Source organism: Kwoniella shivajii, chromosome 3 (assembly GCF_035658355.1).
Source record: "Kwoniella shivajii chromosome 3, complete sequence".
NCBI classification, from domain to species: Eukaryota; Fungi; Basidiomycota; class Tremellomycetes; order Tremellales; family Cryptococcaceae; genus Kwoniella; species Kwoniella shivajii.
Window position 1 is genome coordinate 1,733,666 of NC_085910.1, and position 27,345 is coordinate 1,761,010.

The 27,345-nt window shown below is 43.5% G+C and overlaps 8 protein-coding genes across 8 annotated transcripts; 5 read left to right on the forward strand and 3 right to left on the reverse strand.

The window, feature by feature from the left end:
* Positions 1-32: 32 nt before the first annotated feature.
* On the reverse strand, positions 33-1,900 carry IL334_002830 (uncharacterized protein; the record flags this gene model as incomplete). The annotated part of the gene is made up of 5 exons (XM_062934568.1): positions 33-299; positions 427-534; positions 626-1,186; positions 1,373-1,630; positions 1,754-1,900. The coding sequence occupies 5 exons, from the start codon at positions 1,898-1,900 to the stop codon at positions 33-35; spliced, it is 1,341 nt and encodes a 446-aa protein (XP_062790619.1).
* A 362-nt stretch (positions 1,901-2,262) lies between these two features.
* Positions 2,263-3,854, forward strand: IL334_002831 (uncharacterized protein; the record flags this gene model as incomplete). The annotated part of the gene is made up of 13 exons (XM_062934569.1): positions 2,263-2,305; positions 2,393-2,431; positions 2,529-2,575; positions 2,656-2,691; positions 2,775-2,830; positions 2,891-2,901; positions 2,969-2,991; positions 3,058-3,073; positions 3,142-3,167; positions 3,224-3,305; positions 3,387-3,580; positions 3,703-3,765; positions 3,831-3,854. The coding sequence occupies 13 exons, from the start codon at positions 2,263-2,265 to the stop codon at positions 3,852-3,854; spliced, it is 660 nt and encodes a 219-aa protein (XP_062790620.1).
* Positions 3,855-4,726: 872 nt separating this feature from the next.
* IL334_002832 (uncharacterized protein) lies at positions 4,727-7,666 on the forward strand (the record flags this gene model as incomplete). Its single annotated transcript, XM_062934570.1, has 3 exons — positions 4,727-4,988; positions 5,075-7,036; positions 7,086-7,666. The coding sequence occupies 3 exons, from the start codon at positions 4,727-4,729 to the stop codon at positions 7,664-7,666; spliced, it is 2,805 nt and encodes a 934-aa protein (XP_062790621.1).
* Positions 7,667-8,179: 513 nt separating this feature from the next.
* IL334_002833 (uncharacterized protein) lies at positions 8,180-9,853 on the forward strand (the record flags this gene model as incomplete). The annotated part of the gene is made up of 1 exon (XM_062934571.1): positions 8,180-9,853. One exon carries the CDS (start codon positions 8,180-8,182, stop codon positions 9,851-9,853), a length of 1,674 nt encoding a protein of 557 aa, XP_062790622.1.
* Positions 9,854-10,474: 621 nt separating this feature from the next.
* IL334_002834 (uncharacterized protein) lies at positions 10,475-12,052 on the forward strand (the record flags this gene model as incomplete). The annotated part of the gene is made up of 1 exon (XM_062934572.1): positions 10,475-12,052. The coding sequence occupies one exon, from the start codon at positions 10,475-10,477 to the stop codon at positions 12,050-12,052; it is 1,578 nt and encodes a 525-aa protein (XP_062790623.1).
* Positions 12,053-12,331: 279 nt separating this feature from the next.
* IL334_002835 (uncharacterized protein) lies at positions 12,332-13,992 on the reverse strand (the record flags this gene model as incomplete). Its single annotated transcript, XM_062934573.1, has 4 exons — positions 12,332-12,576; positions 12,662-12,886; positions 13,005-13,090; positions 13,169-13,992. The coding sequence occupies 4 exons, from the start codon at positions 13,990-13,992 to the stop codon at positions 12,332-12,334; spliced, it is 1,380 nt and encodes a 459-aa protein (XP_062790624.1).
* Positions 13,993-14,658: 666 nt separating this feature from the next.
* On the reverse strand, positions 14,659-23,135 carry IL334_002836 (uncharacterized protein; the record flags this gene model as incomplete). The annotated part of the gene is made up of 15 exons (XM_062934574.1): positions 14,659-14,871; positions 14,936-15,435; positions 15,493-15,568; positions 15,640-15,796; positions 15,852-16,021; positions 16,083-16,347; positions 16,408-16,777; positions 16,819-18,693; positions 18,751-21,136; positions 21,188-21,336; positions 21,383-21,605; positions 21,655-22,021; positions 22,077-22,231; positions 22,282-22,883; positions 23,075-23,135. The coding sequence occupies 15 exons, from the start codon at positions 23,133-23,135 to the stop codon at positions 14,659-14,661; spliced, it is 7,569 nt and encodes a 2,522-aa protein (XP_062790625.1).
* Positions 23,136-23,721: 586 nt separating this feature from the next.
* On the forward strand, positions 23,722-26,824 carry IL334_002837 (uncharacterized protein; the record flags this gene model as incomplete). The annotated part of the gene is made up of 7 exons (XM_062934575.1): positions 23,722-23,759; positions 23,826-23,976; positions 24,026-24,909; positions 24,963-25,797; positions 25,844-25,993; positions 26,045-26,181; positions 26,230-26,824. The coding sequence occupies 7 exons, from the start codon at positions 23,722-23,724 to the stop codon at positions 26,822-26,824; spliced, it is 2,790 nt and encodes a 929-aa protein (XP_062790626.1).
* Positions 26,825-27,345: the final 521 nt, after the last annotated feature.

The following is a 27,345-nucleotide window of genomic DNA, read 5'->3' on the forward strand; positions in this document are numbered from 1 at the left end:
CGGCGAACAGCTACATACTGCATGTTGATGAGCTACTGGTTCATCATAGCTTCTTCACTGCCTTCCATAATATCATCTCCCTTTCTGTTGTGAGAGAATTCTATGATCTCGTCCTCTACTATGTCCCCTTCTTCGCGCAAATTACCAGCAGGTGATTCGGCATGGACGTCTGATTTCAATATTGAATTATGGGCATGTTTAGCTTTTTTCGATTCATGATATTTTCTCGATGGGATGACAGTTTCGAAAGCTTTTTTCCAATCTTTTAATAAGATATATTGTACTAAAATATCGAAAACCTATTGGATTTCCCCCCAAAAAACAAGACGCGACGAGAAAAAGAAAAGATAAAAGAACAAAGAAAAAGATGAAATCAGCATGTCGATGATTTGGTGCGACTTTCTGGGGCTGGTGAATTCGACTCACTTGATTCACAGTCAACACTTTTCTAGTAGGCAGATTATCGATAAATTTACCTATTGGTAACCTTGCAGTTTTGATCGATAATCTTTCAGCTTTATTTTGACATAGATTCTAAGATCATCAATTCAGCAATCACGAAAATCAGCTCACCACCTTTTTGATCTTGTTACAATATGAATATACTATAGACGGGAAAACTCACCTTGTATCTATTCCTATCTACTATACCACCAATAACGTATATTTCATCTTCTCTCAATTCTGTTATCTCATCTTCTGCATCTGCACTTAGATAAATCAACGTATGCTGTTTGCCTCCCTTGATTCGCGGAGGTAATGCATTTGGTTTCAATAGATGGTTTTCTAATATGTTCTGTGCATTTTTCTCCTCTTCACTTTTAGATCTAGATGGGATTGAAACTCGCTTATTCCCGTTCATTTCTTCTTCCACTCCGGTATTTGTGTTTGTATTTGTACTTGTATTTGTACTTGTATTTGAGATTGGAATTGAATCCAAGGAAACGATATCATTCTCCTCCGACGGTAGATCCGATGATAATAATAATTCATTTAATTTTCCAACATCTTCAGAAAACCAATACGATCTACCCCATTTATCCCAATGTCTATCAATCATCTTATTCCATAATCTAGGTGATGTATCGGGTGAAAAAGATGTATGTATAACTGATCGAATGGGATTAGGTGATGTTCGATTCGATGCGTAACAAAATCCAATTTGAGATGTCATCGAATTGATCTCCTATGAGAGGAAGGGCTATTAGCGTTTGATCTAGAATTAACGTCATTTTGGTCACAGTTTGTAACAAGGTGATGAGGATTACGAGGTAACAAGGACAAGATGATGGTCTCATCCTATCTCCCTTATATCCTCAAATTCCTTCCACTCCCTTGTGTTCATGTCAAAATGTGAAGAGTTCTCACTAACCTGTTCATTCATCAAATCGTCAAAACCTAAATCAATGACTACTGCACCTTTCCAATCATTTTCATCTTCTTCACCTAGATCCAATTTTCTTTTATTCGCTTTACGTTCTTTTTCTATTCTTTTCCTTCTTTCGAATAGTTCTTTATCTGATTCAGACAATGTTCCTTCTGCATTACCTTTTGCTAGTTCCCTTTGACGTTCTTTACGCCTCGCTTTTTCTGCTGCTCTTTTCAGCGGTTTCAAGGCGTCCATTTTGGCCTATAAGAGTCCACAAAAAATCAAAACCAACACGTCATTGTCTGTCAGCTTTCACTTTCATCTCATTTTTTTTTTGTGAGAACACAGTATCATGATCGGATCAAGAATGGGAACATCACTCACCTGCTTGGCAGCCCGTTTCATTGCATTTTTACTCATACCCTCTGGTCTTTCCCCAAGATCACCAACATTCGAAGGTCCAGCTTGGGCTGGGTCCTCACCGACTGGAACTTCGCTTCCTGACGCATTCATCATATCTTCTTCGTCCATCGTGACCGAGTAACTCTGAGCGTGGGTTTGATCTTATATACGCTGGCGATTTGCTTTGAGATGACAGAAATCATCATCCTATGAATCTCGGAAAAAGAAAGTACGAGATATTTGTTGACCTTCAAATACCTCAGAATAAAGATGACGTAATCACTTTCCCAGTATTACATCCGATCGTTCACCATGAATCTCTCTTCTCTTCTCTCTTTCATCGTTCATTGATACATCTCCTCATCTTCAGTAAGAACATCAAATAGGCGGGACTCACCCTTGAAGAAAAGCACAGCGAGCATCAATCGTCGTGATCAAAGCCATATCTACAAAACTCTCTAACACCCCACTCGGAGTAAGGAATAACCAAGATGTCGGACGCTAGGTTACGTCGTGTGCAGAAAGAGATTAAAGGTTAGTCACCAATACCCATAAAAAACTCGATGACTTTCTAATGCTGGAAGATAACCCGTATTGATGAATTAATTCGATCATTTATAGATTGTGCAAAAGATAAGACTAGTAATATATCAATTGACAGTAAGTACCCTTAGTGCCCATTCCCTTTAATCCACTTGGGATGTACCTCACGACGACCGCATTCGAGCTGATCAGTCCAAATGGATGGTGTGATTAGTGATTGATGAATCCCCTTTTCATCTTATTGGAGCTTTCCCTGGACCCGTATGTGCACTTTTGCCATTATCATACATGATAGGAGTTGTGGATACATCGAATGTCAAGCTGATTTGGGATCCTGTCAGCCTGATACGCCGTACGAAGGAGGTTATTACGAAGTGGTAAGTCTCGCTTTCACCGCTTTGTCTGTTCCTTCCTTGGCGCTGAAATAAGGCTGATCCTCATATGCTTGCTTGATGAATAGGATATAATCATTCCTGACGCTTATCCGTTCCAACCTGTGAAAATGAAATTCATAACGTATGTTCAGTTCTCCATTATTATCCATTACCTTAGCTAAATTCTTCATATTGATAATAGGAAAGTATACCGTGAGTAAATAGCTCAAACGTTGTGAGTTGCTCGATTGAAATGAGCTAAAGTTGAGGTTCATGGCAGATCCCAATATATCATCCGCTAGTGTGAGTCAATACTTCCTAGATTGATACAATGAGTTACATGGCTGACGTTGATCATTATCATTCTAGGGGGCAATTTGTCTTGGTATGTATACCTCTTAGATCTTTTTGTTCGACTTGCCTCGGTGCTGTCATGCTTATCGTAATGCTTAGATATCCTGAAAGACGCTTGGTCGCCTGTAAGTCAAAATTTACCCAAACGACTAGCATATGCGAAGCTAAATATGCCACCTAGGTACTCACACTGAAATCTACCTTAATATCACTTCAATCCCTGTTATGCGAACCTGTACCTAACGATCCTCAAGACGCAGAAGGTCAGTCAATACCTATCAAGCACTATTGCCATAAAGATCCCTCTCTTCCTTTTGGCTTATACTGATCACGTTGCATGTTAGTGGCAAAACACTACTTGGCAGATAGAGAATCATTCAATGCCACAGCTAAACACTGGGCACAAGCCTATGCTCAAGCTCCTGCACATAAAAAGAAATCAGATACTGGAAAAGTCGCAACTGACGCTGAAATGGCTGGATTATCAGAAGAGAATGTGGTGGGTTTTACAGATATGGGTTTCACAAGGGAACAGGTGGTAAGTTGATTGACTCTGTTTATTGCGACTATCCAATAAATGCAGGGTAGTGATCCGTAGCAATGAGCATTTTCACGCTGGATAAGGAAGTAACGCTGATCTTTGCTTGGCATATGCAATAGATTACAATCCTGAAAAAACTGAATTATAGGGGGAACAACGTTAATCCCCAATCGTATAATGCGGTAAGCATGCTTCATCTCCTCACCAGTGTACATGCTACAGACCATTGATGGGATTCTTCTCACAGGTCTTGGAAGAACTCCTCAAATAAAGCATTGGACGACCGAGACAATGACAAAGACGATGGTAGGCGTTGATAAGGTCGAGAGCGGGGATATGGTATGACGACGGATTATACCAATGAAATAATCTATTTTGGGAATACTCTCTTGCACGGTTTCTCTAGTCTCCTAGCATGTGTAGAAGAAAAATTATTCAGTAGACATATAGATAGTCACTTCTATTGACTATGTAGCCCCCATGTCCTTCATCATTCCAGTGATATACATCTGTGATTGCAGGTAGATTGCTATACGGTGATTGTCATGTTGTTTACATAATTGCCACCTGAAAAAAAAACAGTTATGTTATGCGGGTGAAATTCCATTTATTATGCGATGGATGTCGTTAGTAGTTTTCATAATGCATCATTCATGTTCATTGCATATCACAAAGTCATTGTCATTCTAATTAACACGACCTTGAGATACCCATTCATCATTGCATAGTCTTGTCATTGCTCACATCGTCTGGTCTGTCAGCTCCGACTTCTCCATTGTTTGTTTGGTTCATTTTTCCTTGAAAACGCGTATCTATTTGGGGAGAATTTATCTTAGCCTGGTCTACATCACAACACCGCAAATAACAAACACTAAACGACGACCGAAAGGAGCGTTTCCTTAAGGTCATCGCTCATTGTTCATTCCTCATCGTGTACCGTATACCGTTTTCAACATCGATTTTGGTCATTCGACCTGTTCGTCACACATGATCTAAAGTGTAAAGGGAAAGAAGGGGAATTGGACGATTGTCGTTCTCGTCATACCAAGTGATTGACGATTGGATCAGTCAACTACACAAACAAACCCATACCGCACCATCCTAAAACCATCCCAACATCAAGATTCGTTCGCTTGTCACACCATGTCCACCAACGGTAATGGCAACGCCGAAGCTTCCACCAGCAGGATATCGAATATCGTCACCGGTGCTCAGAGAGGACGAGCTGGATCACGTAGTAGAGGGAAAGACAAAGAAAAGGAGGATAACAGTATCAGAATCAAAAGTCCAGATAATAATCAAAACATGAATTCAAGTACGAGAACTACTAGTCCTCGTGTTGGCGGTGGCGGTGGTGGTGGTGGTGGTGGTGGATCAACAGCAAGAAGAGTTAGGACCGTTCCTCGTGAGTACAATGTCTAACATCACTGTATTGTCTTTATTGATTGTTGTTGGATCCGGTGAACTAATTTGGAATTTTGATTGAAATAGCTTCTGCAATATTCGATCCACCGACTCCACCATTACCTACGATACAACCATCATTTGGAAATCTTCAAAATTCATCCAATTATATATCTTCACCTTCATCACAGATCCAACCACAACCCCAACAGCAACAGCAACAGCAACGGCAACGCAAACAACGACGACGTAAACTACGTTATTCAAGCTCAGATGACTCGTCTGCAAATACCAACGAAACTGATGACAGTGATAGTGACGATGATGATGATCCACCGTGGTGGACTTTTACAAGAGGTGGTATGGCTAAATTACGCGAAAAAACATTACATCGACATGGTCGTGACATCGAACAAGGCCAGGGTCAAAGTCATGGACATATCAGTGATCAATCGGGATTAGGATTAGATGACCTGAACAGTTCTAATAATAACAGTACGGATAAAGAAAAGGAAAAAGAAAAACACAGATTAAGTGGTGTATTCTCATCTTCTGCAATGAGCTCAAGGAGGAACTCAAAAGATAAAGAGAAGGAAAAAGAAAAAGATGGCAGTGGAAATGGCAGTGGTAGTGGGAATGGTAGTGGTGTAACACCTTCATCATCAATGAAAAATTTAAAACGTCAAACTCAATCTCAAACTCAAACTGATTCACCTTCTTCCTTGTCAAAATTACATCATCCAGCACCACTGAGGTTTGCCCATACACAACAGTTCTTTAGAAGGTCAACTCACCGTCAAGATTCCAACACTTCATTGGATGCACCTAGTATAAGCATGCAAAGGACAAAATCAGCCCCTACGCGTCCAGTATCGGCACCTACTTCACCAATACTCGAAGGTCCACCTTCGCCCGGAATGACTACATTAGTAGATGGTATAAGTACTCGATTACCATCGAATGATGGTCCACAGCCTGACATACCAGTGGAAGAGCCCCAATCACGATCATCTAGACAGGGACCAAAGCGTCAATTGACAGCACCTAATTTTCCCAAATTCTTCAGACGTAACGATACCGACGAAGAGCCAATGGAAGCTCTGACAGACACAGAAGTGATTCCATCTGCAAGAATGAGAACCAAATCATCATTATCGAAACCACCTATGACCAAGACCGGATCATCGAATTATTTCAGTGCCGGAAACGGTAATGGAACAAGTGGAATTGCAACAGGTGATTCGACTCCAGAGCATGGTTCATCAACACCAACCAGACCGAATGTAAGAACACGTGCATCACATATGTTGAGAATACAACTTCCACCACCGATCACGAACCGGTTCAAGGACGGTTGGCCACATGCTGGAAGTTGGCAAGATGCTCTCTATGGATACTATGAAGAAGGTGATGGAAGCGCTATCAGACCGCCACGATCAAGGAAGAATACCAACAAGACGGAGATTAACGTCTCTACAACTCCTACAGAACAAGATCCGGTAACCCCACAAAGACCCGAATTCGCTGTCAACGTAGAAGAGTCTGCTCAACAAGTTAAACCCAAACAAGCCGACAATGAGATCAAGCGGACGAAATCGAGGAAGCAGAAACGGTATAGACAAGCTTTATTACCTCCTACCCCGTCCGGTCTCGGGTTTACGCCCTCAACGAGGACAGGTGTAGCGGACGAATATCCTTGGACCGAAGGGCATAATCCGGAGAAAGGTTTTGATTGGGCATCAGGTGCCGCTCAAAAGGAAGCTCAAACTCAGGCTCAACCAACTGTGCACGGCAACAGCAATCACAAAGAGCGTAGCTTGGATCGGAATCTGGCAAGGCAAGACACCGCGACGACTGCAACGCAAAAATCAAGCGCGCCTCGAGAAAGCAAACCCGGGTGGTGGATTTTCCGTAGGAGTAGGACAAAAGCACAACGAAGACCAGCGGACAGTCATTGGAAGAGCAGATATAGAAGAATGCTGTTCCTCGATGCGAGGGTGACTATCTGGATCAGATTGATGAATCTCGTCATAGTGGTTGTGTCGCTTGGTGAGTAAGGTTTGTTGTACAATACATATCATTGCTGATACCGTCACAGGTCTTGCAATAACGATCCGTTTGGAACTCGATCATCTTCGATTACCTGGATTAATTGGGTCATCCACAACACTCATCATCTCTTACTCTTCCTTAACCATCCTTCACGTTCTCACGGCAATTTATCGAGAGTATTTCGGTAAACCTATTGGATTATGGGGATTACGCTCTAAAATGTTATGGGTTTGTCTCGATTTATTATTCGTCGCATTATGGTCATCAGCAATGTCCCTTTCTACCAATGACTTGATTGCTACCCCGTTGGAATGTACCAAAGGAGCTGCATGGTGGAGAGATGGATTGTCATCTGAGTATTCAGCTTTATTAGACGAACTCAAGACGTTGAATGCCACCCAAACCTTGGTCTCATCCTCGACTTTTTCTCATACTTTATCAGTGACTTTACCTTCAAGTATACTGGAATCATCGCTGGCGCACGAAGCATGTAGAAGACAAGCTGGATGTATTGCTCTAAGTTTGATATCGTTATTACTCTACGGTGGAAATATGGTTATTAGTTTATTCAGGATTTTCGAAACGGTAAGAAGAACAGCGAATGTTAGTAAAGCAGTCACTCTGTGAAAACGCCGTGGTATTGTAGAAGATAGTTTGTATACACGATTCTGTCATGATCTATTGAGAGATAATACACGATATGATGCTGGATATGCATACAAGATATTTACGGAATCTATCGTACTTCTCTGTCTTTGCATGGAATATCATTTTAACATCACGGCGACCGAAGAATGTCAAATGAGACCTTGTTTTTTTGAATAGAGAACCCCCTTTTAGGAAAGAATTTGCAACTTCACATTAAATGAATTCCCCGCAGTCCAGGAGGATTTTTACTCACTTTGTAAGACATCGTTAGCAATCAACACCACTCACCTCGTTGATACCTTGTCACTTCATCTTGGATCACTTTGTTCCATTCAATACATACTTGCTAATAACGGTTCAGCCCACGCTTTCACATTTGAGTCTTTTCTTTCACGCGACTTACTTTATCTATACGATAAGTTTCAAGAATATAGAAACCTTCGTTACGCTCGCTGCCTAGACGCGTTTTTTTTTGCTCAACAATTCACCATAATGTCGGTTTCACTTTCAGCGTATAGCACTCGATCAGCACTTGTGTATTCCAGTCCTACGACAGTACACACGAGTTCACCCTCACCCGTCGCTTCGAATTCAGCAGATGATGTATATTCTGAAATGGTCGGAAGTGGGAGAGTCGTCATGGAATATACGGATCCTGACGGGAATATATATGTCGTAACTTCAACATCCGATTCAAATACAGATGCGATGGCGTCTTCAGCTTCATCAGGACCTATACCATCTTCAAGTAACAGTGGAAGTTATGGTGAACAACATGGTATTTACACAGATTTCGAAACTTATGTCAGCGCAAGTGTGACTTCGTATCAAGATCAAAATCAAAATCAAAATGTGGTTTCTTCCTCTGCAACCGCAAACAATTCAAGTAATACAAATCTGGAATCAAACGAATCAAATGGAAATGCAAATTCACCTGGAAATAATCACCTATCGTTAGCTGCCATCGTTTCAATATCCGTTTTTGTCACTTTAGGTTTCGTCGGATCTTGTCTCGGATGTTATTTTTATAAAAGAAGAAGGAATAGACTGAATAACATGTCTGGTGCGATTGATAAATCTCAAATAAGGAAAAGAAAATCAAGGAAGAATAACTCACAAACAGAAGAAGAAGAAGAAAGTAAATTGAATCAAATTGATATTCAACCATTACCAATACCTTCTTCTTCTTCTCCCTCTTCTTTGACGAACCATATCTCACCAACATCACATCTATCGCAAAGGGATTTGAACGATATTATATTCACTAGAATTCACAGCCAAGACCACGCCGAAAACCGACATCAAGGTGCAAGTCCATTTATCGATCCTCCTCTTCATCATCATCATCATCTTCATCATCATCTTCTATCGAATCGAAGTCAAGGTACATCCTCAAGAAGATCAGGAACAGATTATTCACTTTATACGGATAATAGTGAATTCGATATGTTGGCTCAAGATGGTTCTTCCTACGCCAGAACAATATCAACTTATAGTGAAGGTATTAATTCTGAATATTCAGAAAGAGATTTAGGTTCTTACATACCTACTTCAACTACTGCTACCACAACTACAACTACGTCAGATCACACTCCTACCGCTATCCCTAGACCAAGATTAGAAGTCGACACTAAATGTTCTACGTTCAATAATGCACATTCGACTTGGTCGTCACCTGATTATACTGGACATGTCTCCAACGCCAGAAATCAGAGCCCTTTCCCATTGCCGTCAATCACATCAGCATCAGCATCGACGTCAATGTCAACGCGTAATCAGCGTAACCTGATCTCACCTTTCTCAGACCCAACATCCGCAAATGGATATGTAACACAACCTTCAATATCACCTATTTCAGCCTCATCAACAAATAGATCATGGAGAACAGAAGATGAAATGCTGTTACGAGCACAACCAAGTCAACCGGTCAGGGCATCAATCCAGCCCCAAAACTACAGTCAAAATCAACAGGGGTTGAACAGAGGCTTAACAATCATTAGACATACAGACGCCGGTGCGATCGATCTTGCTAGACGAAGGAACAGAAATCATGACAATGGCATGAATGACGATGAGAATGAGAATGATGAAGAAGAGGAGGAGGAGGAGGAGGAAGAGGTCTATTTACCTCCTAGTTATAGGGAAATATACCCTCAACATAGTTAATATAAACAATGGCTGCTATTGACATGTTTTGGATTTCCTGCGAATTTCGTTATTGTAGATTTTACGAGTTGTCAAATTAGTTGTATCGGTGTGAGGGCATGTTATTTCACGGATATTCAGTACAGAACCAAGACTTCCCTGTGCCTGCCCGCTTTTCTCATCTGCGATCCGCCTGCCCACTCTAGAGCTCGTGATGATCTTTCCTGCCAAGTTTGCCGCTGTGCATTTACCCGACTTTGACAGACGACTCGATAGAACACCTGGAAGGGGGAATGTATGTATAGGTGGGAATATGATGAGGATAAGATCCCGGTTGTATCCGATTCACACCGGACACTCTCAGATTTTTACGTGAGATTCGCCGCTTCATTTCGACTCGCTGGCATCACTTGATTCGAACACTTACAAATGGGATGGACTTTGACAGTGTGATATTGCTATGTTATTCTTTTCGTTATCATCTCTTCACGTCATGCAAACAGAAAGAGATCATTCTGGACACACATAACTTCGCTTGCATCAAGTTTCATAGGGGCACGATTGAGTAGTCATTACTCTTGACGTTTGTCAACACATCGGTGTAAAGCAATTTGATTCTTGTCGAGAATACCTGAATATAAGATGGTAAGCTACTCAGGCGATCAGCTGAGGAAAGATTTCGTTTATTCAACCAGTAAAGACTATGTTACTCCATCTGGAGAATCAGCACATTACGTTCAAGGACATCCTAAATCGTTTGGTGATGAATTGACATACATACCATTCGAAAAGAAAGTGGGTAAACGCGATTATGGTCCTCTGTGGTCATTCAATCATACCCATACACTCTTTGCTTCGGGTACAGGGAAAGATATCCATATTTACACTATACCTTCGCGTCATGAAGAAGCAGAGGGTATTGAGAAGGGGAAATTGATTCAGACTTTAAGCGGCCATACAGGTAGATTACACTTGGTTTCTTTCATCCCTGGACAATCGAATCGATTGGTCTCTTTCTCTGAACAATATGGTTATCCTGATTCTGATTTAGATGAAAAATCAAAATTGAAGCCGAAACCGAAATCAGAGATAATCTTCTGGGATTTAGATAATATTAAATCACCATCAATTACAGATCAAGATATTCTGACTACGTCGAAGAAAGGTTTAGAATCAATTTCTGACCATCTTCAATCTCTCGACTTCAATATAACTCCAGAGACGAAGGAAGAAATTGAGCAAACAGTGTACAAGCTATTATCGAGGGAACATATAGATCAATTGATACCTTCGGATAGTAAGATTAATGGTAGATTAACAGCTCATTTCGGTTCACCTATATTCAACAATAAAGGGGATAAAATGGTTTACATGCCTGGAGACCGACCAAAATCCAATGGTGATGATAAATGGGACTTATGTTTGTATGATATTACGACGCGAAAAACCATTCAAAGTTTTATCGGACATAGAGACGCTATCATGTGGATTGGATTTTCACCTGACGATACTCTTTTGGCGAGTGTAGCATGGGATAAATCAATCAGGATATGGGATGTTGATAATGGTGAAGAGAAATACAAGTTTGAAACGGAAAATCAAAATTGGGCTGGGAAATGGTCATTTGATGGTAAATTCTTCTTTGGGACTTGTGGAAGTGGCCCGATAAGGATATGGAATATAGATCAAGGCGGTCAATTGGTTTGGGAATATAATTACAAAGAATGGTGTAGAGCTATCGACTGGTCATTGGATGGTAAATATTTAGCTTTGGGTGGCAAAGGTAATGGGAAAATAATCGTCTTCAATGTTGGATCCATTTTTCATCCCTCAGATTCAGATGTGATCGACTCCAATACTTTGATGACCACTGAACAGCCCGAATCCATTGAACAAGAACAAGAAAAACCGAAACCTTTTATAGCATTTGAAAGAACACTTGATATCTCAAGTCTACCTAAAGACGTGGTCTCATTCGCCGGTAGTATGATTTCAATTGGTTCGCTTTCGTTTTTACCACCTTCGACAGGACTCAAATTGGTCTCCAACACAGGTGCTGAAAGTGCAATCGAAATGTTCGATCTGGAAACGAAAGGAAAACGCAGGTTCGTACAAAAAAATGAGGATGATCTGGGTCAAGTGAGAGGATGGGAATGGTTGGAAGAACGGAAAGAATTTGTTACTGTTCACGGAGATGGATTGAGATTCTGGAATTTGTAAAGAATATTATTTGATTGTAAAGGATCTTGTTCGATCAAACATGATAAACGATTATCAAAACCTGTCAGCTTGAACAATGATACGTAATATATATACAGTTGCATGAGACATGTAATCACGAGCCGATTCTAAAATCCACACATAGTCATCTAGATCCAATTAAATTCTATTCAGCGGCCATCAACAGAACGTTTCTACCACCTGATCACATTTTGTGTTAATTACCCATAACGGGCCTTTCTACGAGTCTCACTAGTTTCATGAGGTGATATACTTGTTCTAATTGATGACTTCCGACAATCCTAATTGGTTACCATCGGAATCCTGCATTTTCCATCTTGAATGACCTTTACTGTCATCCTTCTTCTTCCTATAAAAGCAGACTGGCATTTCACCTTCTTCTTTATCTGCCATGTCGACCGATCCTACGAAATCGTATCCTGTTTCACAATGAGTGATAAGTTTCATGATAGTCAAATGGATACATCTGGCGGAGATCAGCGATTGTGTAGAATGAGCGGTCCCTGGTCATCCAAGAAGGTCAGCCCGAGTGCTTCAATTGTTTTGTGAGGGAACAAGGCGATGGTGTAGTCTAACACTTCAACTCACAAGGTGCACCTTTCAATCTCAATTCCCTACAATGTCGCTCTCTTACCCTAGCATCTCTCAGACCATCCACCCACCAATTCTTGATTCCTTCTTCAAGAGCTTGACCAACATCAGCCTCGGCATCGATGATCCAAATCCTATCGTGAGAGTAGAAAGCGACAGCGAAGAACACAGGATCAGGGTCAGGTTCTTCTCGTAAGAAGATCAATGTATCTTTGCCGGAATCTATAGGTGCGTGTTGTGTATTAGCAACAATCTGATGTCGTATTGGTACGATCATTGCAAGGAAATATAATGATATCCAAGCTTTATGTGAGGATCCTATGAGGATCAATTCACTCACCTTTGGCTGAAGTACGGAAAGATGAAGAAAGGATGTACCCTTCTCTAGCGAATTCAGTCATCAACTTGATGAGAATTCTCTTGGAGCTGCAAAAGTGGGTTGTCAGCTTTTCATAAGGTCGTATTATCTAAAAAACGTCCACCGCTTCCAAACAGATCACTCACGAGACTTGTTCTGAATTGGTAGGCATCCAAGCTTCACCTTTCATGGTGATTTCCCATACACCTGAATCACAACCTCTTTCTTTATGTTTTCTCATTAATTCAGGTTGATAATCCACTTCCTGGATTTTTGATATACCTCTTTTCCACGTATTGTTGATGACATCAATGACTATATTCCTAAAGGGAATAGGTAGAGCGATGAATGACAATGTTGACATGGAAGAAAGTGTAACCATGAAGAAAGGGAATTTCTGATCATTCGAATTCGACGGTAAAGGACAATGTGTATTGAATGATGAAACTGAAGTTCCTGGAGTCGAAGGTGAAGAAGATGAATGAGGAGTATGTTGATATTGATCTTGATCTTGATCTTCATCAAAGTAATTAGGTGAAGTCGACATGGATTCAATTGTATCCGTTCTGTTGAATGCTAAACTTGACATTCTTTTATGTAGACCTGCTAATCCTGATCCAGAATTGGATTCTGAACCTGAACCTGATGTACTGGCATTAGACGTTTTTAATATACTTGTCAATCCAGAACTTGAGGAAGCACTTCTATGTCCTACTGGTCTATGGAAATCGTTTGATGTAGTTGGACTTAGAGGTGTGAAACTTCCATTATTGTTGTTGTTATCTCTGGATAGGGATAACGTACGTTCAAGTTGTAAGCTTTTACGTTTATGTTCTTTCTCATCATCTTTAGGCGCAGATACGGTGATATAGGCAGGTTTCTCTTCTATAGCCACATTGGATGATTTACGTCTTTCTTTCTTGGTATCATTCTTGTGTCCACCTAAACTAGGTAAGTGGAATGAAGGCATGATCTGCCGGGACGCCGAGACACCTGGGATTGATGCGTGATGGATCTGTGTTGCTGATTGATAGCTGTCAGTAGAGCTGAGCCAGATGAAGCGAGGAGCAGCTGGCAGCTATAGATTACAGCAGATGTATCGTTGATGGAGATGGTACAAGATAGGGGTTGGTGATATACAAGTCAGTGTTTTGTGGTGTGGGAATTGTGTTGAAATGAAATGAAATAAGCTTATTTCTTTTTGTGTGGTTCCTTTTTCAAAAATTCCGTCACTTTTCAAAAGTCTGTTCCTTTCTTCAGCTTGGCATATTCCTAAAATACGTATCAGCTCATCTCACAAATAAGAATGATCGACATGCATTGATTGCGAACATATCTACTCATGCATATACAACGCACTCTGCACATGATATCAGTATATGAGAAGGAGGAACTAAGTAGCTGCGTCCGTGAATTGCATAGCAAGTACAACGTTATGTCACGTAGAGGAATGCCCGATAACCGGCCGAAGAATCAGACTTCAGCCGAGGCCATCAGCACTGACAGGGAATTGCTTTTGGGAAGAGACATATGAAAACATATACATATATAACGGATGACATGTACATGGAATTGAACTGAATTTCTTACGAAAATAGCCTGATACAAGAACATATGAACCCAAAAATGTAGTTAATCACCAAATCCCTGTGATGATTGGGACAAATCCGATTTCATCTTCTTCTTTTTGATCCGTGGCTTCCACAGGAGGTAAGATTCTTTCCCCCTGATCGCCGCCATCATGTTCTGACCAATCACGTCGTATTTTGCCTCCATCCAAGAGATGCTCTAATACTTCAACCAACTCTAATCGATCTAGACCAAGTAGGAATTTCTCTCTTATCATTTTCTGATCGAAAAGAGAAAGAAGGATCAGCATTGGTTTCATTCTAACACGTAATGCCGTCACTTACATGAGTAATTCCTGGTCTGATGACAATCAAACTTTTTACACTCTCAGCGATCGCGTCGAAATCATCTTTGACGAGTCTACCAGAAAGATCACACCATCTTCGTGGGTTAACAGCCATATCCTCTTCCTCTCCTGCAGGCCGGACAATGATTGTCCACGATCTCCAATGTTCCCTCAGAACCAAACGAGCGGTATCGTAACCTGTCCAGAATACTTGTTGATTCTCGGCAGTGAGAGCAGATAGGACTTGACTGAGATGAATTGATGAGCATCCTAGCGCCTGAACCAATTCGGGTTTGGTTATTCCATCAGAACCAATTGCTGTTACGGCTTCCAAAACTCTTTTCAGCGTCCGCTTGATTTCCGCATCAGTTTTGGTATGTGCGTTCCATGGGGTGAGTGGTTTACAAGATCTCAGATCAGGTAAAACGTGTTTGATGGTCGGAGAGCTGAGAGGATAGAGGCGCTTGACTTGTATGGGGAACTCGAAAGCATCATCATCTGTGGACGTTCGATTAGTCAACCATTGCACGGACAATACCAGCATGGTGGACATACCAAGTTTTCGAGTGTTGTAATGTCCCCTTTCATATTTGACAGTTGGGAACTCGATGACATCGAAATCAAAGTTGACCTGAACAGCATTGGCAAGTGAGTCAGCAACGTTGCCTGCCGTAGGATTGAGATAGCACAAGTAGTGCTCACCTGGTGATTAGAAACCATATCCATCAATGCAGCTAATTCACCGGACTTTCCTATCAAAGGCCATTCGATCCCTTCTTCACGTTCCAATTTAGGTATGAGACCCTGTGAATCTTGCTTCAACTCGGAGGGTAAGAATCCTTCCTTGAGAGCATTCCACCTATTATGGGAGTATCAGCTATTCGATAGCAGTGTGAACCAACGAGTCTACTCACTCCGTACTATACTCATAGCCTCTCCCAGAAGTCCTGGAAACATTTTTCCTAACGATATTCCTATTTAACAAATCATCGAATGCAAATTTGTAAACCTCGTTCGGCCAATTGTCAAGCAATCGTTTTCCGTGATCGGCGTCGTAAACAGAATCAGGTGTACCGACGATAATCTGTCATACGTGTCATTAGCTCGAGTCATCTTTGATCCGGCTCAGGGCGATAAGGATTCACCTTCAGAGCAGCCTGCAGGATTCCCATTTCTCTAGTCTCAAGCTCGATTTCAACATCCAAGTCATTTCCCTCTAGTAAAGATCTTCCACCTATAAGATTGATTCGTATCTCTTCCGCAGCTAGGGAGTTCGCAACTTGATCAAAGGTTTGCTGTTCTGTTGGAGCGTTGATCCACTGATATTCTTCAGCAATTTGATAAGGGTCTGCCAGAAGATCAGGAGCAGGGTCTTTCTCCTCGATTGGCGTAGAAGCTGCAAGGAGCCGTCTATCCGTCAAGCATCAGCAAGAATCCATCTAATTATATAAGTCAAGGGGAAGTACTCACAACGGTCTCTTATCTATTTTCTCTCTTAAAACCTTGACATGATTTTTCAAATCAAACTCGATTGAGCTATCTTGGTTGTCATCTTGTAATTCGTCTGTACCTCTTATGGAAATCCATATCTCATACCAAGCCTGTTCCAGTCTATCAAAGTACGCCTGTTTGCCAGGTTGAACAGTGATATTCCTGAATCTAGCTCGGAACGTTTGAGATGAGAAACCTGGGAACAGTTGTTCCATCGCTGCACGACCTTTATAACCATTATCTCTAGATCTGGCTCTGATAATAGCCTCCGCATCAAGCATGAGTTCATCGTCGTCATGATTCCATTTACGTTTGGATCGGGTTCGTTTTTGTGGACCAACTAAATTTGCTTAAAACGTCAGCGACTTGTAGCTAGCCAGAAAATCTCACCTTTTGTTTGTTTCTTCTTTGGGGCCTTCCTCGTCGTTCGAAACGTTTTAGGACGAACTGCTCTGTTTCTTTCGATATTGAGCCTTCTTCTTTCCTCTAAAAATCTCTCCCTTTCCGCTGTGGGAAAAAGTTTGATTTGGTCCCAAATCATGACCCAATGATCAATTACTTGATCAGTGATACCAATTCCTTTCATCCCGTCATTTTGTAATGTTTGTCCACTGACGAAAACCAGCAAGGGCATATCAAACATGACGCCTTTCTTAGCAGCTGAAGCGGCGACTTTTTCTTCCCAGGATTTCCGAGCTTCTTCCTGTCTTTCTCGAAGCTTCTGCCTCACATTGTCTTGGATCTTCTGTTGTCTCTCCTGTGCTCTGACGGCTTGTTCTTTAAGCCTTTCTGCTATTCTAACAGATCTATCTTTCGCCACCCCCGCTCTCCTCTTCAACTCGTTTTGGATAAAAGGCAATGGAAGCGCATTTTCATAGGCGAGATCTTCAAGTTCCCGCAAAGTGGTAAGAGTGGTTTGACCAGTTTGCCAATCAAATATCTCGTCGAGAGCTGCTTTCTGAATGGGAAGTAGGTCGAATTCTTCTCTCCATCTTTTAGGTCTTGTGAAGAGTTTCACATATTCGGCTGATATCTCTAGAATGTCAGATATTTTAGCTGTGTGAGGGAAACCGGGTTTGGTCTGTCCTCCTACTCGACCCAGTGCATCCACTTGAAGTTCAAGAGAAGCTCGTTTGATGGTAGACCAGAGTGTATCCAGATCTGCTTCAGTTCGAGCGGGAAGAAGACCGAGTAACGGTGGCGGCACGGAGGCGAGATGATAAACCGGTACAAGATCATGTAGGACGTAAAATACTGATGATCCAATATTTTCATCCGTTTTGTAGCCATTCGTCGCCGAGTTGTCGCCGAAGAATTCAGCTTGGTCTTTATCGACTGGCGTCACAGGCGAGATGATTTTGAGGGCCATTAGAATCAGCAGTAACGTATTCATCTTTTGCTTTGTGTTCGATCCGCCGAAGCCTCCTGGAGGCCGAAATCGTTTGGGTACATCTTTGACTTTCATAGCTCGATTGGCAGGATCTCGCAGCCAGTATTCGACCTCTTCGTTATACCGTAAAACAAGACAACAGGCAAACCATTCTCCAGCAGTAATTTCTTCGGCCAACAACGGAAAAGCAAAGATTCGAGGCGAACTCGAAACAACTGAACCACAGTTTGAGCTTGCGAGAGCTTTTACTATGGCTCGATGAAGGACTTGCACTCGAAGAGATCGGTTTGCTCGCCAGCCATAGAGCTGGCCGATAACCTTGATTTCTTTGAGAAGAGCCGTTCGCCTCTCCGAGAAAGGTCGTGCATCTACGACGCCCTGTCCGCGATTGGGAGTGGCGTCGACAACGATCTTGCCTACTGGTTTAGTCGCTGATCGCTTGAGCTCGGTGAAAGGGGTACTCGGGAGACTAGCAATCTCTTTTCGGTCTTTCTTGGATGTCGGTGTGATTGCTTGTGACACGTTATTGGACATCTGACGAATATAAGCTTGTAGCTGTTCGTGAGGTAGATCTGAGAGGTAAATGACGTTGGACCGAACCCAGCGGCCGGTGGGGGTTGGAACGGTAACAATGGTTTCTTTCAACCTGCCTTCATTCATAAGGGTATTGACTGTTTTCTTGATTACTAATCGATCCATACCATAAGCAATTGCAGGTGCGTAAGGGTGATCCGTCCCGGCGTATTTATTTGCCCAATCCCGATGTTCGTGTATGAGTCTGGTGTCAAGTATCACACCACCATTGAGATTGAGCACTTGCATGATCTCATTCGCTTTTCGCAGACTCCCGAGATCGATCCGACCACCTTTCGGAGCTATGACAGAGAGAACATCAGCGCGTTGTTGCAGATGAACGATTTAGGGAAACTTACTACCGTTACTGAGTTGATGAAGTCTGATATTACGGATCGGCTGCTTGACCTCTTGTGAAGGTGTGCTAGAGACAGCTCGGCTTGATCGGCTGGGAGTGTTTTGAGAGTGGGACGCAGCGGACACTTCCCTCAAAGGGGTAGCAGATCGCGAATGGGGAGTGAACGTAGAATTTGGGCGATTTGTAGGTCGTGAAGGTGTGACAAAGACTGGAGGTGGAGGCATAGCCGCACAATCATCCATCACAGCTGACAGAAGAGGAGTATTGTCTGCACGAGCGGGACCGGGAGGAGGTGACGTCTTGCCAGTCGTTTGAGACTCTCCGAGGGACCCAAGAGGCGTCGGAGTCGGAGCGTTGCTGTCTGCTTCGGGTCCCCCGCCTGTGTGATTGGCGTGATCTGCCGAAACCTCTTCGCCCGGCTTTGTTGACGCTACAATATCTTCGGGTAACTCGAAGGGCATTTCCTCGAGCGGTGTCTCTGGAAAGGTAAACAGTGATTCTCGTTGGGACTCTTTGGCGTGTAAAGTTTCAGCTGCAGAGGATTTGGGCGTACCAGTCTTGCCTTTCTTCGGCTTTGGAGCTTTTGTGGGTGTTTCATTGTGAGTTTGTTGCAGAGGAGCTTTTCGTTTCTTACTGTTGGTTTGCACCTTTAACAAGCTTCCATCCGCCACAGCCGCAGGTCCAGCGTTGGCAGATGCGGTGTTGGATGCAATGGCAGCAGCATCCGGACGGGGAAGAGGGCGTGTACCCGATTGTGAGAGTTCAGCTAAGACAGTACCGATGGAATCTTCCATTGACATGTTAAGGAATGGCTCATCGGGTACGTCGATGGGGAAAAATCGCGAGCCAGGAGTGGAAGGCGAGGTTTCCGAGTGTTGTGGATCAACCTGTCTGGGGGAGGAGGGGAGAAGTGGGATAGACGTGGGGAGAGGGGCTTCGGATGGCACAGCCGCTGCTTTGGTCTTCCGCGATTGACGTGGACGTTTCGGTATTTCTGCTGTTTCTTTGATTGCTAATTCCTTTACCTTCCTCGATTTCGAACGCGCTGGCGTCTTTGCTGATACAGAGATACCTGCTGATCCTGATGGAGGGTCTGTAACGGGTACAGCTGATGGTCCCGCCATTGAGGGAGCTTGGAATTCTGCGTTCGTCACGACATTCTCGTCAATCGTATTTGTGACTGCGTCCGGTTCTGGAGATACCAGTGGAGCAAGAGTGGAAGGTGCGGGGGGGAAGCTGCCATCGAGAGGATCATCGTGGGTGGCTGTGGTACTTTCGTTGCGCAAAAGCGCAGCAGAGGGCGACGCCAAGACTGGTCCTTGCGAGGGGATTTGCTCTTGAACGCCTTCTACCTCGACGATCACAACATCTGCTTCGCCCAAATCCTGATCTGCTGCATCTGCGTATTTCACCTCCTTCTTCTGTCGCTTGGATTTTCTATTGGAAGGGGTGGTTTCTTCGGCACCACTGCCATTGGTGCTTCCTTTGGATCTCTTTTTCCCCCTTTTCCCTTTCTCCTTAGTCTTGCTATTCTTATCCTGAGTTCCCTTTTCAACGTTTGCGTCATCAACCTTTGTACCGGTTTTACCTTTGCCTTTACCTTTAACCTTGCTTGTAGCTTTGTCCTTGGCCTTTGACTTTCGATTCGTTAAACCGGAAAAGGCAGCAAGATCTTTGGCCGGGAAATTGTAATAGAACTCTGGTGGATGACCTGCTTTGATTGCTTCTTCGCTGGCAGGCGGAGGGGGTCCAAGTCCTGAATAACCATCTGGTGGGGTTACCAGTATATTCCTCTCTTTGAGATATACGAGAACTTGGGGAAGGTCATCTCTAGAGTAGATGGTACCAATAATCCTTCGATTTATTTTGCCATTCTCTTCAACTACGTGAATGTATTTTCTCGGTCTGCCTCGTACTTGAACACTGCTAGAGTATTTGAACTCGTTCTCTACGTTCCCGTGACCTTCTCCTTCATCTGAGGCGTTGCTGTTTCTCGTCCTCTGAGATTTCGAGGATTTGAAAGGTCGAGATTTCTTTTTGACAGGTTTGTGACTCGTTTCACCACTAAGGAATTTGCCATTATCGAGGAATTTGACAAGTTGAGTTTCAGAGGTATACATAGGTTTGAAAGAGATGTCTCCGAAATCTCCAACAGTATCGGGCTGAGGCATTGCAGGATATCCTTGCACTTCCTGACCTTCTTGGTGCATGATCCTCTGGAATTCGGCAGTCGTAAAGAGACGAAGTCGACGTTCTTTTCCTATAGTCTCCATGAAAGAGGAGATACTGTACGGCCAGATATGTTCAGGGACATGAGCATTGTCAAATCGCAATATCGCAAAATCGATGGATCGTTTGTACATGTAATTCGAATTTCGCCATATTGCCTACGATGACAAGTGAATTATGCTTCCTCAAAGTCAAACGAGAGTACTCACATTGATGGTCATACCTCTAGCGTTCTCGTCTGAGTTCTGATTAGACCTTACTACAAGCTCAATGATCCAGTGCTCGAATGTCACGGTCAAAGGTAAATTCAGCGTGTCGGGGTTTAAAGGGGTTGCGTATGCAGGGGAATCGATGATAGCTGCACGATCATCAGCGAACAGTATGTTCCACGGGGATCAACATACCATCTAAGTCATGATCCCTCTCCATACTTTCCACGGGACCATTGTTTACAGGGACTGCTGTCTCTCCGGCCTGGGCGGGCTCTGTGTTATACTTTGACAATCGAATGCAGCTTTTCCTCGACTCGCCAATGTAAACACGTTCTACCGTACCCTCATGTACCAAAGCATCAATGTGTCGTATGACGGATCTTCTATGTCTCGTTACAATGGCATCGGTCCATCCCTGATTGAGAGTAAGAAAATAGAACAGTGAAAGAGTAAAAACAACTTACCAGTGGCTCGAGTAGATTCTTGGTCCCCAGGATATGATTTTTCAGTTTAGAGCTGTCCAGTATCTGCAAAAGCCTTTGTTTAACAACGTGACCGGCCATGAGGTCCGCTTCCGTGAGAGGTGGGAAGTCAAGCCCTAAATCATCAAGGGAGGTGGGATCGTTAGATGGGTCTTCCTGTTCATCCTCGGAATCCTGCTCGTTTGGTCTTTCTTCAGCGTCGACGGCGGACCCCTTTCCTGCTGTATCGGTCGGAGCCACAGGCAGAGGTTTACCAATTAAAGCTCTATAATTGTAATTCTGGTCGAGGAAACGGTGAAAGACGAGAAGGTTGGTGACAGCGGCATGTAGGATGGCTGGGATTTTTGCACTGGACAGGACATCAGCATCGTAAGACTCGAAGAGCGGGTTCGGGATTCACATACCACAAACCCAGCTGCACGAGCACTTTCATGTAATAATGCATACTGCCTTGACTAGCACCTACAAGAGGCCCAAGATCGATGGCAGTAACACCTTTCTCCCTTGACATTGCAGCAATTTGCAGAACGTGAAAGACGGTGGACGTAATCTTGTTTATCTATACAGATCATCAATGAAGTGTGGAAAGACGTTGACCGACAAACTCACTTTTTGATGTGATCCAGTCAAGCGATAGTAAATCTCATCTTCCGTACATCTGATTCTCAGTCTTGCACCCCATTTCTCCCACAATCTTGTCAAGTCTGATTTGGGTAGAGGTTCAATTGTGTCACCTTCTTGTCCATCATCAACATGTACAATTCGCAATGTTCCAGCGCCGCTCGGGTCCACTTTAACCTCTCCGTCACTTTCCTCCTCTTCCGCTTCCTCCTTGCTCCTCTTGGAAGCTGCTCCCCTAGCCTTGATTGCCCTTTTCTTCGCCGCGTCTCGCTTGTCCTGTACAGCTTGTTTGTCAGAACGAAACTCTTGTCCTGCAAGCATGAAAGCTATTTGTCGACCCCTCAGACCCTCTCGATATAGAGTGGATATATCCACGTTCGCTTGCATACCTTGAGGAGGTATCCATCCTTCTGGCAGTGGAGCAGTGCCGAGTTCGTTTGTACCACCGGGTAGCAGGATAGGCTCGTTGGTGATGACGACTTGTATCGAGGGATGATCGCATAGCAGCGTCCAGAGATGGGTAAAGTAGTCATTGTCAAGAGAAGGGTCGACCTTTTTGAGATGCTCAATCAGGCGTATAGGGTCAGAGCCTAAAAGATAACAGATACTTAGCGAAACATCCAAGTGTGAAAGCTTCAGTTTTGTTTTTCTAAACCACCTTCACGGCATGTTTCACGTTCCTACCCATGGGTGGACAACCTCCACACCACAGTTCGCCGTCCCTCCGAATGGTTGGGTTCGAACCCCCGACAAGGAGTGGTTTTTGCGAGGAATGACTCACCTATGGTACCATCATATGCGATATACTCGACACACTGTTCTATGATCTCGTGAATCCTCATAGCGTCAGAGCCTCTTTAGCGCCAGGGGTCGATAGATGAAGGAATGATCATGCGATAAAGTGAATGATGTGAATGTAAGAAGAATGGTGTGGGGAATCATACATATTTCATGGGTCAAAGCGTCAACACACCTGTGATTGTCGAATCGGAGTTTGATTCCGTCTCAACGCGTTTGTGGCACTTGGATATCGATGGTTCTCCAGTTTATCTTGGCTCTGCAACACTACAGAAGAGGAACTCTATGCACATGGGATCCTCTGTTGCGACCGCCTTTTGGTCAGTCGTGACGACTCTTTCACATGACTTCCTTCGATTGATGATGGGAACCAAACAATTTTCATCTTTTTTGAACTGAATTCCACTGACCAGAGAACATCCGCCACCCTGTTTTGCGTTGGATGCCTTTATATTCTAATCCCACTTAATCTTGAAAACGGTGACATCATCATTTAACTTTCGAGAGCAACTTTTTTGAGAGATTATCATTTTTGTGCTTTTTTGAGATGCTGCATTCAGCATATACATGGCCCTTGATCCGACATTATAGAGCCGACCAAGATCGCTGACAGCAAAGGGTGACATCAAAATGAACGGCCAATCGTCGAGACGAGCTCTCAAGACGAGGTGATTAAAAATATCTGTTCAGAACAAAGCAGTAGTAATCTTAGCTAACCTAACGGTGTCGTTCAGCTTTCGTGCATCGCCCAAATCTATCAAGCCTATCTATACTGGAGGACCGGTCGTGTTAACAAAAGATGGACAATGGTTGATCACCACCATGGGTGAAGAGGTATTAGTGACAGAGGTAAAGACCGGTCTAGCTATTGCTAAAGTACGAGGGGTAAGTCAATAGTAAGACGTTTGGATCACATAGCTAATGGATATTACAGGACTCTACACCTATTACCTCTTTGGCCCTTTCGTATCATACTGAGCCGCCTACTCTTATCACAGCTCATGCTTCCATGACCTTACGCTATTACCCGCTTCCTGCTTCTGCTCCTCTCGCTTCAGTCCCAAAACCCCCTCTTCTCACCTATTCTCGAGCACTATCCAAAGCTCATTCAGCCCCTATCCTTATTTCGACCGTGTCACCCGACTCTACACTCCTTGCAACTGGTTCTTCGGATGGTGTGGTCAAGGTATGGGATCTTGAAGGGGGATATGTCACTCATCTTTTCCGTGGACATGGTGGACCTGTATCAGCATTACATTTCAATTTCCCAATCATCGAAGGAGAAGAACGTCGGCGAATGGAACTTGTTACTGGATCAACAGATGCCAGAGTAAGAATATTCGACTTGAGAGACGCTAGCGCTCGGGTCGTGGGAGGTGGAAATGCTGTCAAACCTAAAGCCGTATTAGAAGGACATGTGAGCGTTGTAAGAGGAATAGACGTCACGCCCGATGGCAGATGGGCTGTCACAGGTGGTAGAGATAAAGTTGTCCTCGTTTGGGATATGCTATCTGGAGAGAATATTGGACAGTCTTCTAAAAAGTCCGGTAAAGGTAAAGCTACTGCAGCCGGTACACCAAAGCTAGTCCAAACGATAATAGCTCAAGAACAGGTGGAATGTCTTGGCTTGCTGCCGATCGAAGAACCAGTGGCTGGATCAGCCAACGGAAGACTGCTCTGCTATACAGGTGGAGACAGGGGAATTGTCAGAATATGGGATGTCCTCAAGGGTCAAGAGATAGGCTCGATGAAAGGTGTAGAAGGGGTTGACGAGGCAGAAGTGGATGAGGATGAGCAAAGAGGGGTGTTGAACGTAATGTGAGTTTCACTTTCTGCTGACTGTATGCGGATGATGCTAACGGTTTACACAGATATGACTCCACATCATCGTCTCTTGTTTCGGTTCATGCCGACCAGAATATCATTTTCCACTCCCTCTCTTCTTCCCAAGCTATACGTCAAATTGTAGGGTTTAATGACGAGATAGTCGATTCTATATTCCTCAACTCAACATCCTCTTCTTCCCACACCCATCTTGCTCTCGCTACCAACTCAAACTTGATTCGTTTATATTCCACGTCGACGTTTGATGTCCGTCTCCTCTCCGGCCACAAAGATATGGTGTTATGCTTGGACAAGTCAGCGGATCACCAATGGCTTGTCAGTGGAAGCAAGGATCAAACTGCAAGGGTATGGGCACCTACGCCAGATGGCCAAGGTTGGAAATGCGTTGCAATATGTGAAGGTCACGCAGAGAGTATAGGTGCTGTAGCGCTATCGCGGAAGATGGATGATAAAGGCAAATCCGGAAGGTTTTTGTTCACAGCAAGTCAAGATCGAACCATCAAAATGTGGGATTTGACATCACTTCCTCTGGATCCCTCTGACATGCCCGAGGAACCTATTAAACCTCGATCTATGGCTACATTGAGAGTGCATGAGAAAGATATCAATTCGCTAGATCTATCGCCAAACGACAAGTTTTTGGCTTCCGGTTCTCAAGACAAGTTGGTCAAGATCTTCCATGTTGATTTTGATGCTTCTTCAGGCGCTGGTTCTGGCTCATTGAAGTTGGCGGGAACATGTAAGGGTCATCGAAGGGGTGTTTGGTCAGTAAGATTTAGCAAGACAGATAGAGTGGTAGCGAGCGCAGCGAATGATAAAACTGTTAGATTATGGAGTTTAGACGACTTTTCGTGTTTGAAAGTGAGTCCTACTTTACCAAGATGAGAGCTGATCACTATTGTTGTAGACATTCGAAGGACACACCAATGCCGTTCTCCGTGTCGACTTCTTGAGTAACGGTATGCAGTTGATCACCTCTGCGCGTGATGGCTTGGTCAAACTGTGGAACATCAAAGACGAGGCATGTGTGAAAACACTCGACAATCATGAGGACCAGGTAAGCACATTTCTGAAGGATATATTGGAGAGAACGCTAATATCATTTCAGGTATGGGCACTAGCCATATCGAGTGACGAGAAGACGATTGTCTCTGCTGGTTCTGATTCTGTTGCTACTTTCTGGGAGGATTCTACTGAAGTCGAACAAGCGGAGAAGAATGAAGCCTTGGTCAAGGCAGTGCAAAGGTTAGTACATCGTTGAAATTGGAAAATCAACACTAACATATTGCTTAGCGAGCAAGATTTCACCAACTACATCGCTTTGAAGGATTATCGTCGCGCCATTCTTCTCGCTTTATCGATGTCCCAACCCGGTCGATTGTTGCATCTGTTTAGGACTTTGATCAACTCACCTACTCCAGCAGAAGGCAGTATCATCGGCTCATTAGAAGTGGATGAAGTCATTCGAACGTTGCCAGGATTAGATCTTGTTCGTTTACTGAAGTTTATCAGAGATTGGAATGCCAATGCCCGTACATCACCTATAGCTCAGGTGATCCTACATGCTATACTCAAACTCCGATCGGCGGAAGACATCTTGGCTGCTTTCGATTCTGCTGGTAAGATCCCTTCACTCAATCCTGCAGATGAAGAGGAAGGTGAAGCAGATGAAGGTGTGGAGAAGAAGAAACTTACCAAAGCGGAAAAACTCGCCGCTCCTATTGGAATTAAAGAACTTTTAGATGGATTGATACCTTATTCTGAGCGACATTTCTCAAGAATAGACAAGTTGGTCCAAGAAAGCTATATGCTCGATTACGTTCTTGGAGAGATGGATGGAGGGTTATTCGGTGGAGAGGTCATGGATATTGATGGTGTGGATGTTTGAGCTGTAATTTATCATTATTATGGGGCAAAGTATGAGAAGCGGTTGTCGTCTGTTTGTGGAACATGACATGCATCAGTATTATACTATTCAAGATGAGAGACTCGGCCACACATCCAGAACACGGTCCCATGAATTGCTATCTGATCGTGTTTTACCTCTAGAGTCTGTCCACTGGATCTGCGTGCTGATCCTGCTAATGGACAGTAGATATCAGTGATCTTCCTCCTGAAAGAGTGAGAATAGGATGTCAAAACGATACTTCACCACCTTGATCATTCTCGTCATATTGCCATCCCATCCGATTCCGTCGTTATGGTGTTTCACAGCTTTCTTCCACTGCTTGCTATCAACGGAGCTGGTCGGTCAAATGTAGGTTGACCTAATGCTGGTGCATCATATGAATCAGCGCTATTCCATATGGACTGAAGCTGAAGCTTGATACACAGTATTGCTCATGAATTGACCAGCGATTACAACGGTACTCTCTTTACTGCTTGCTATCACAGCTGGGCAAGCAAGAT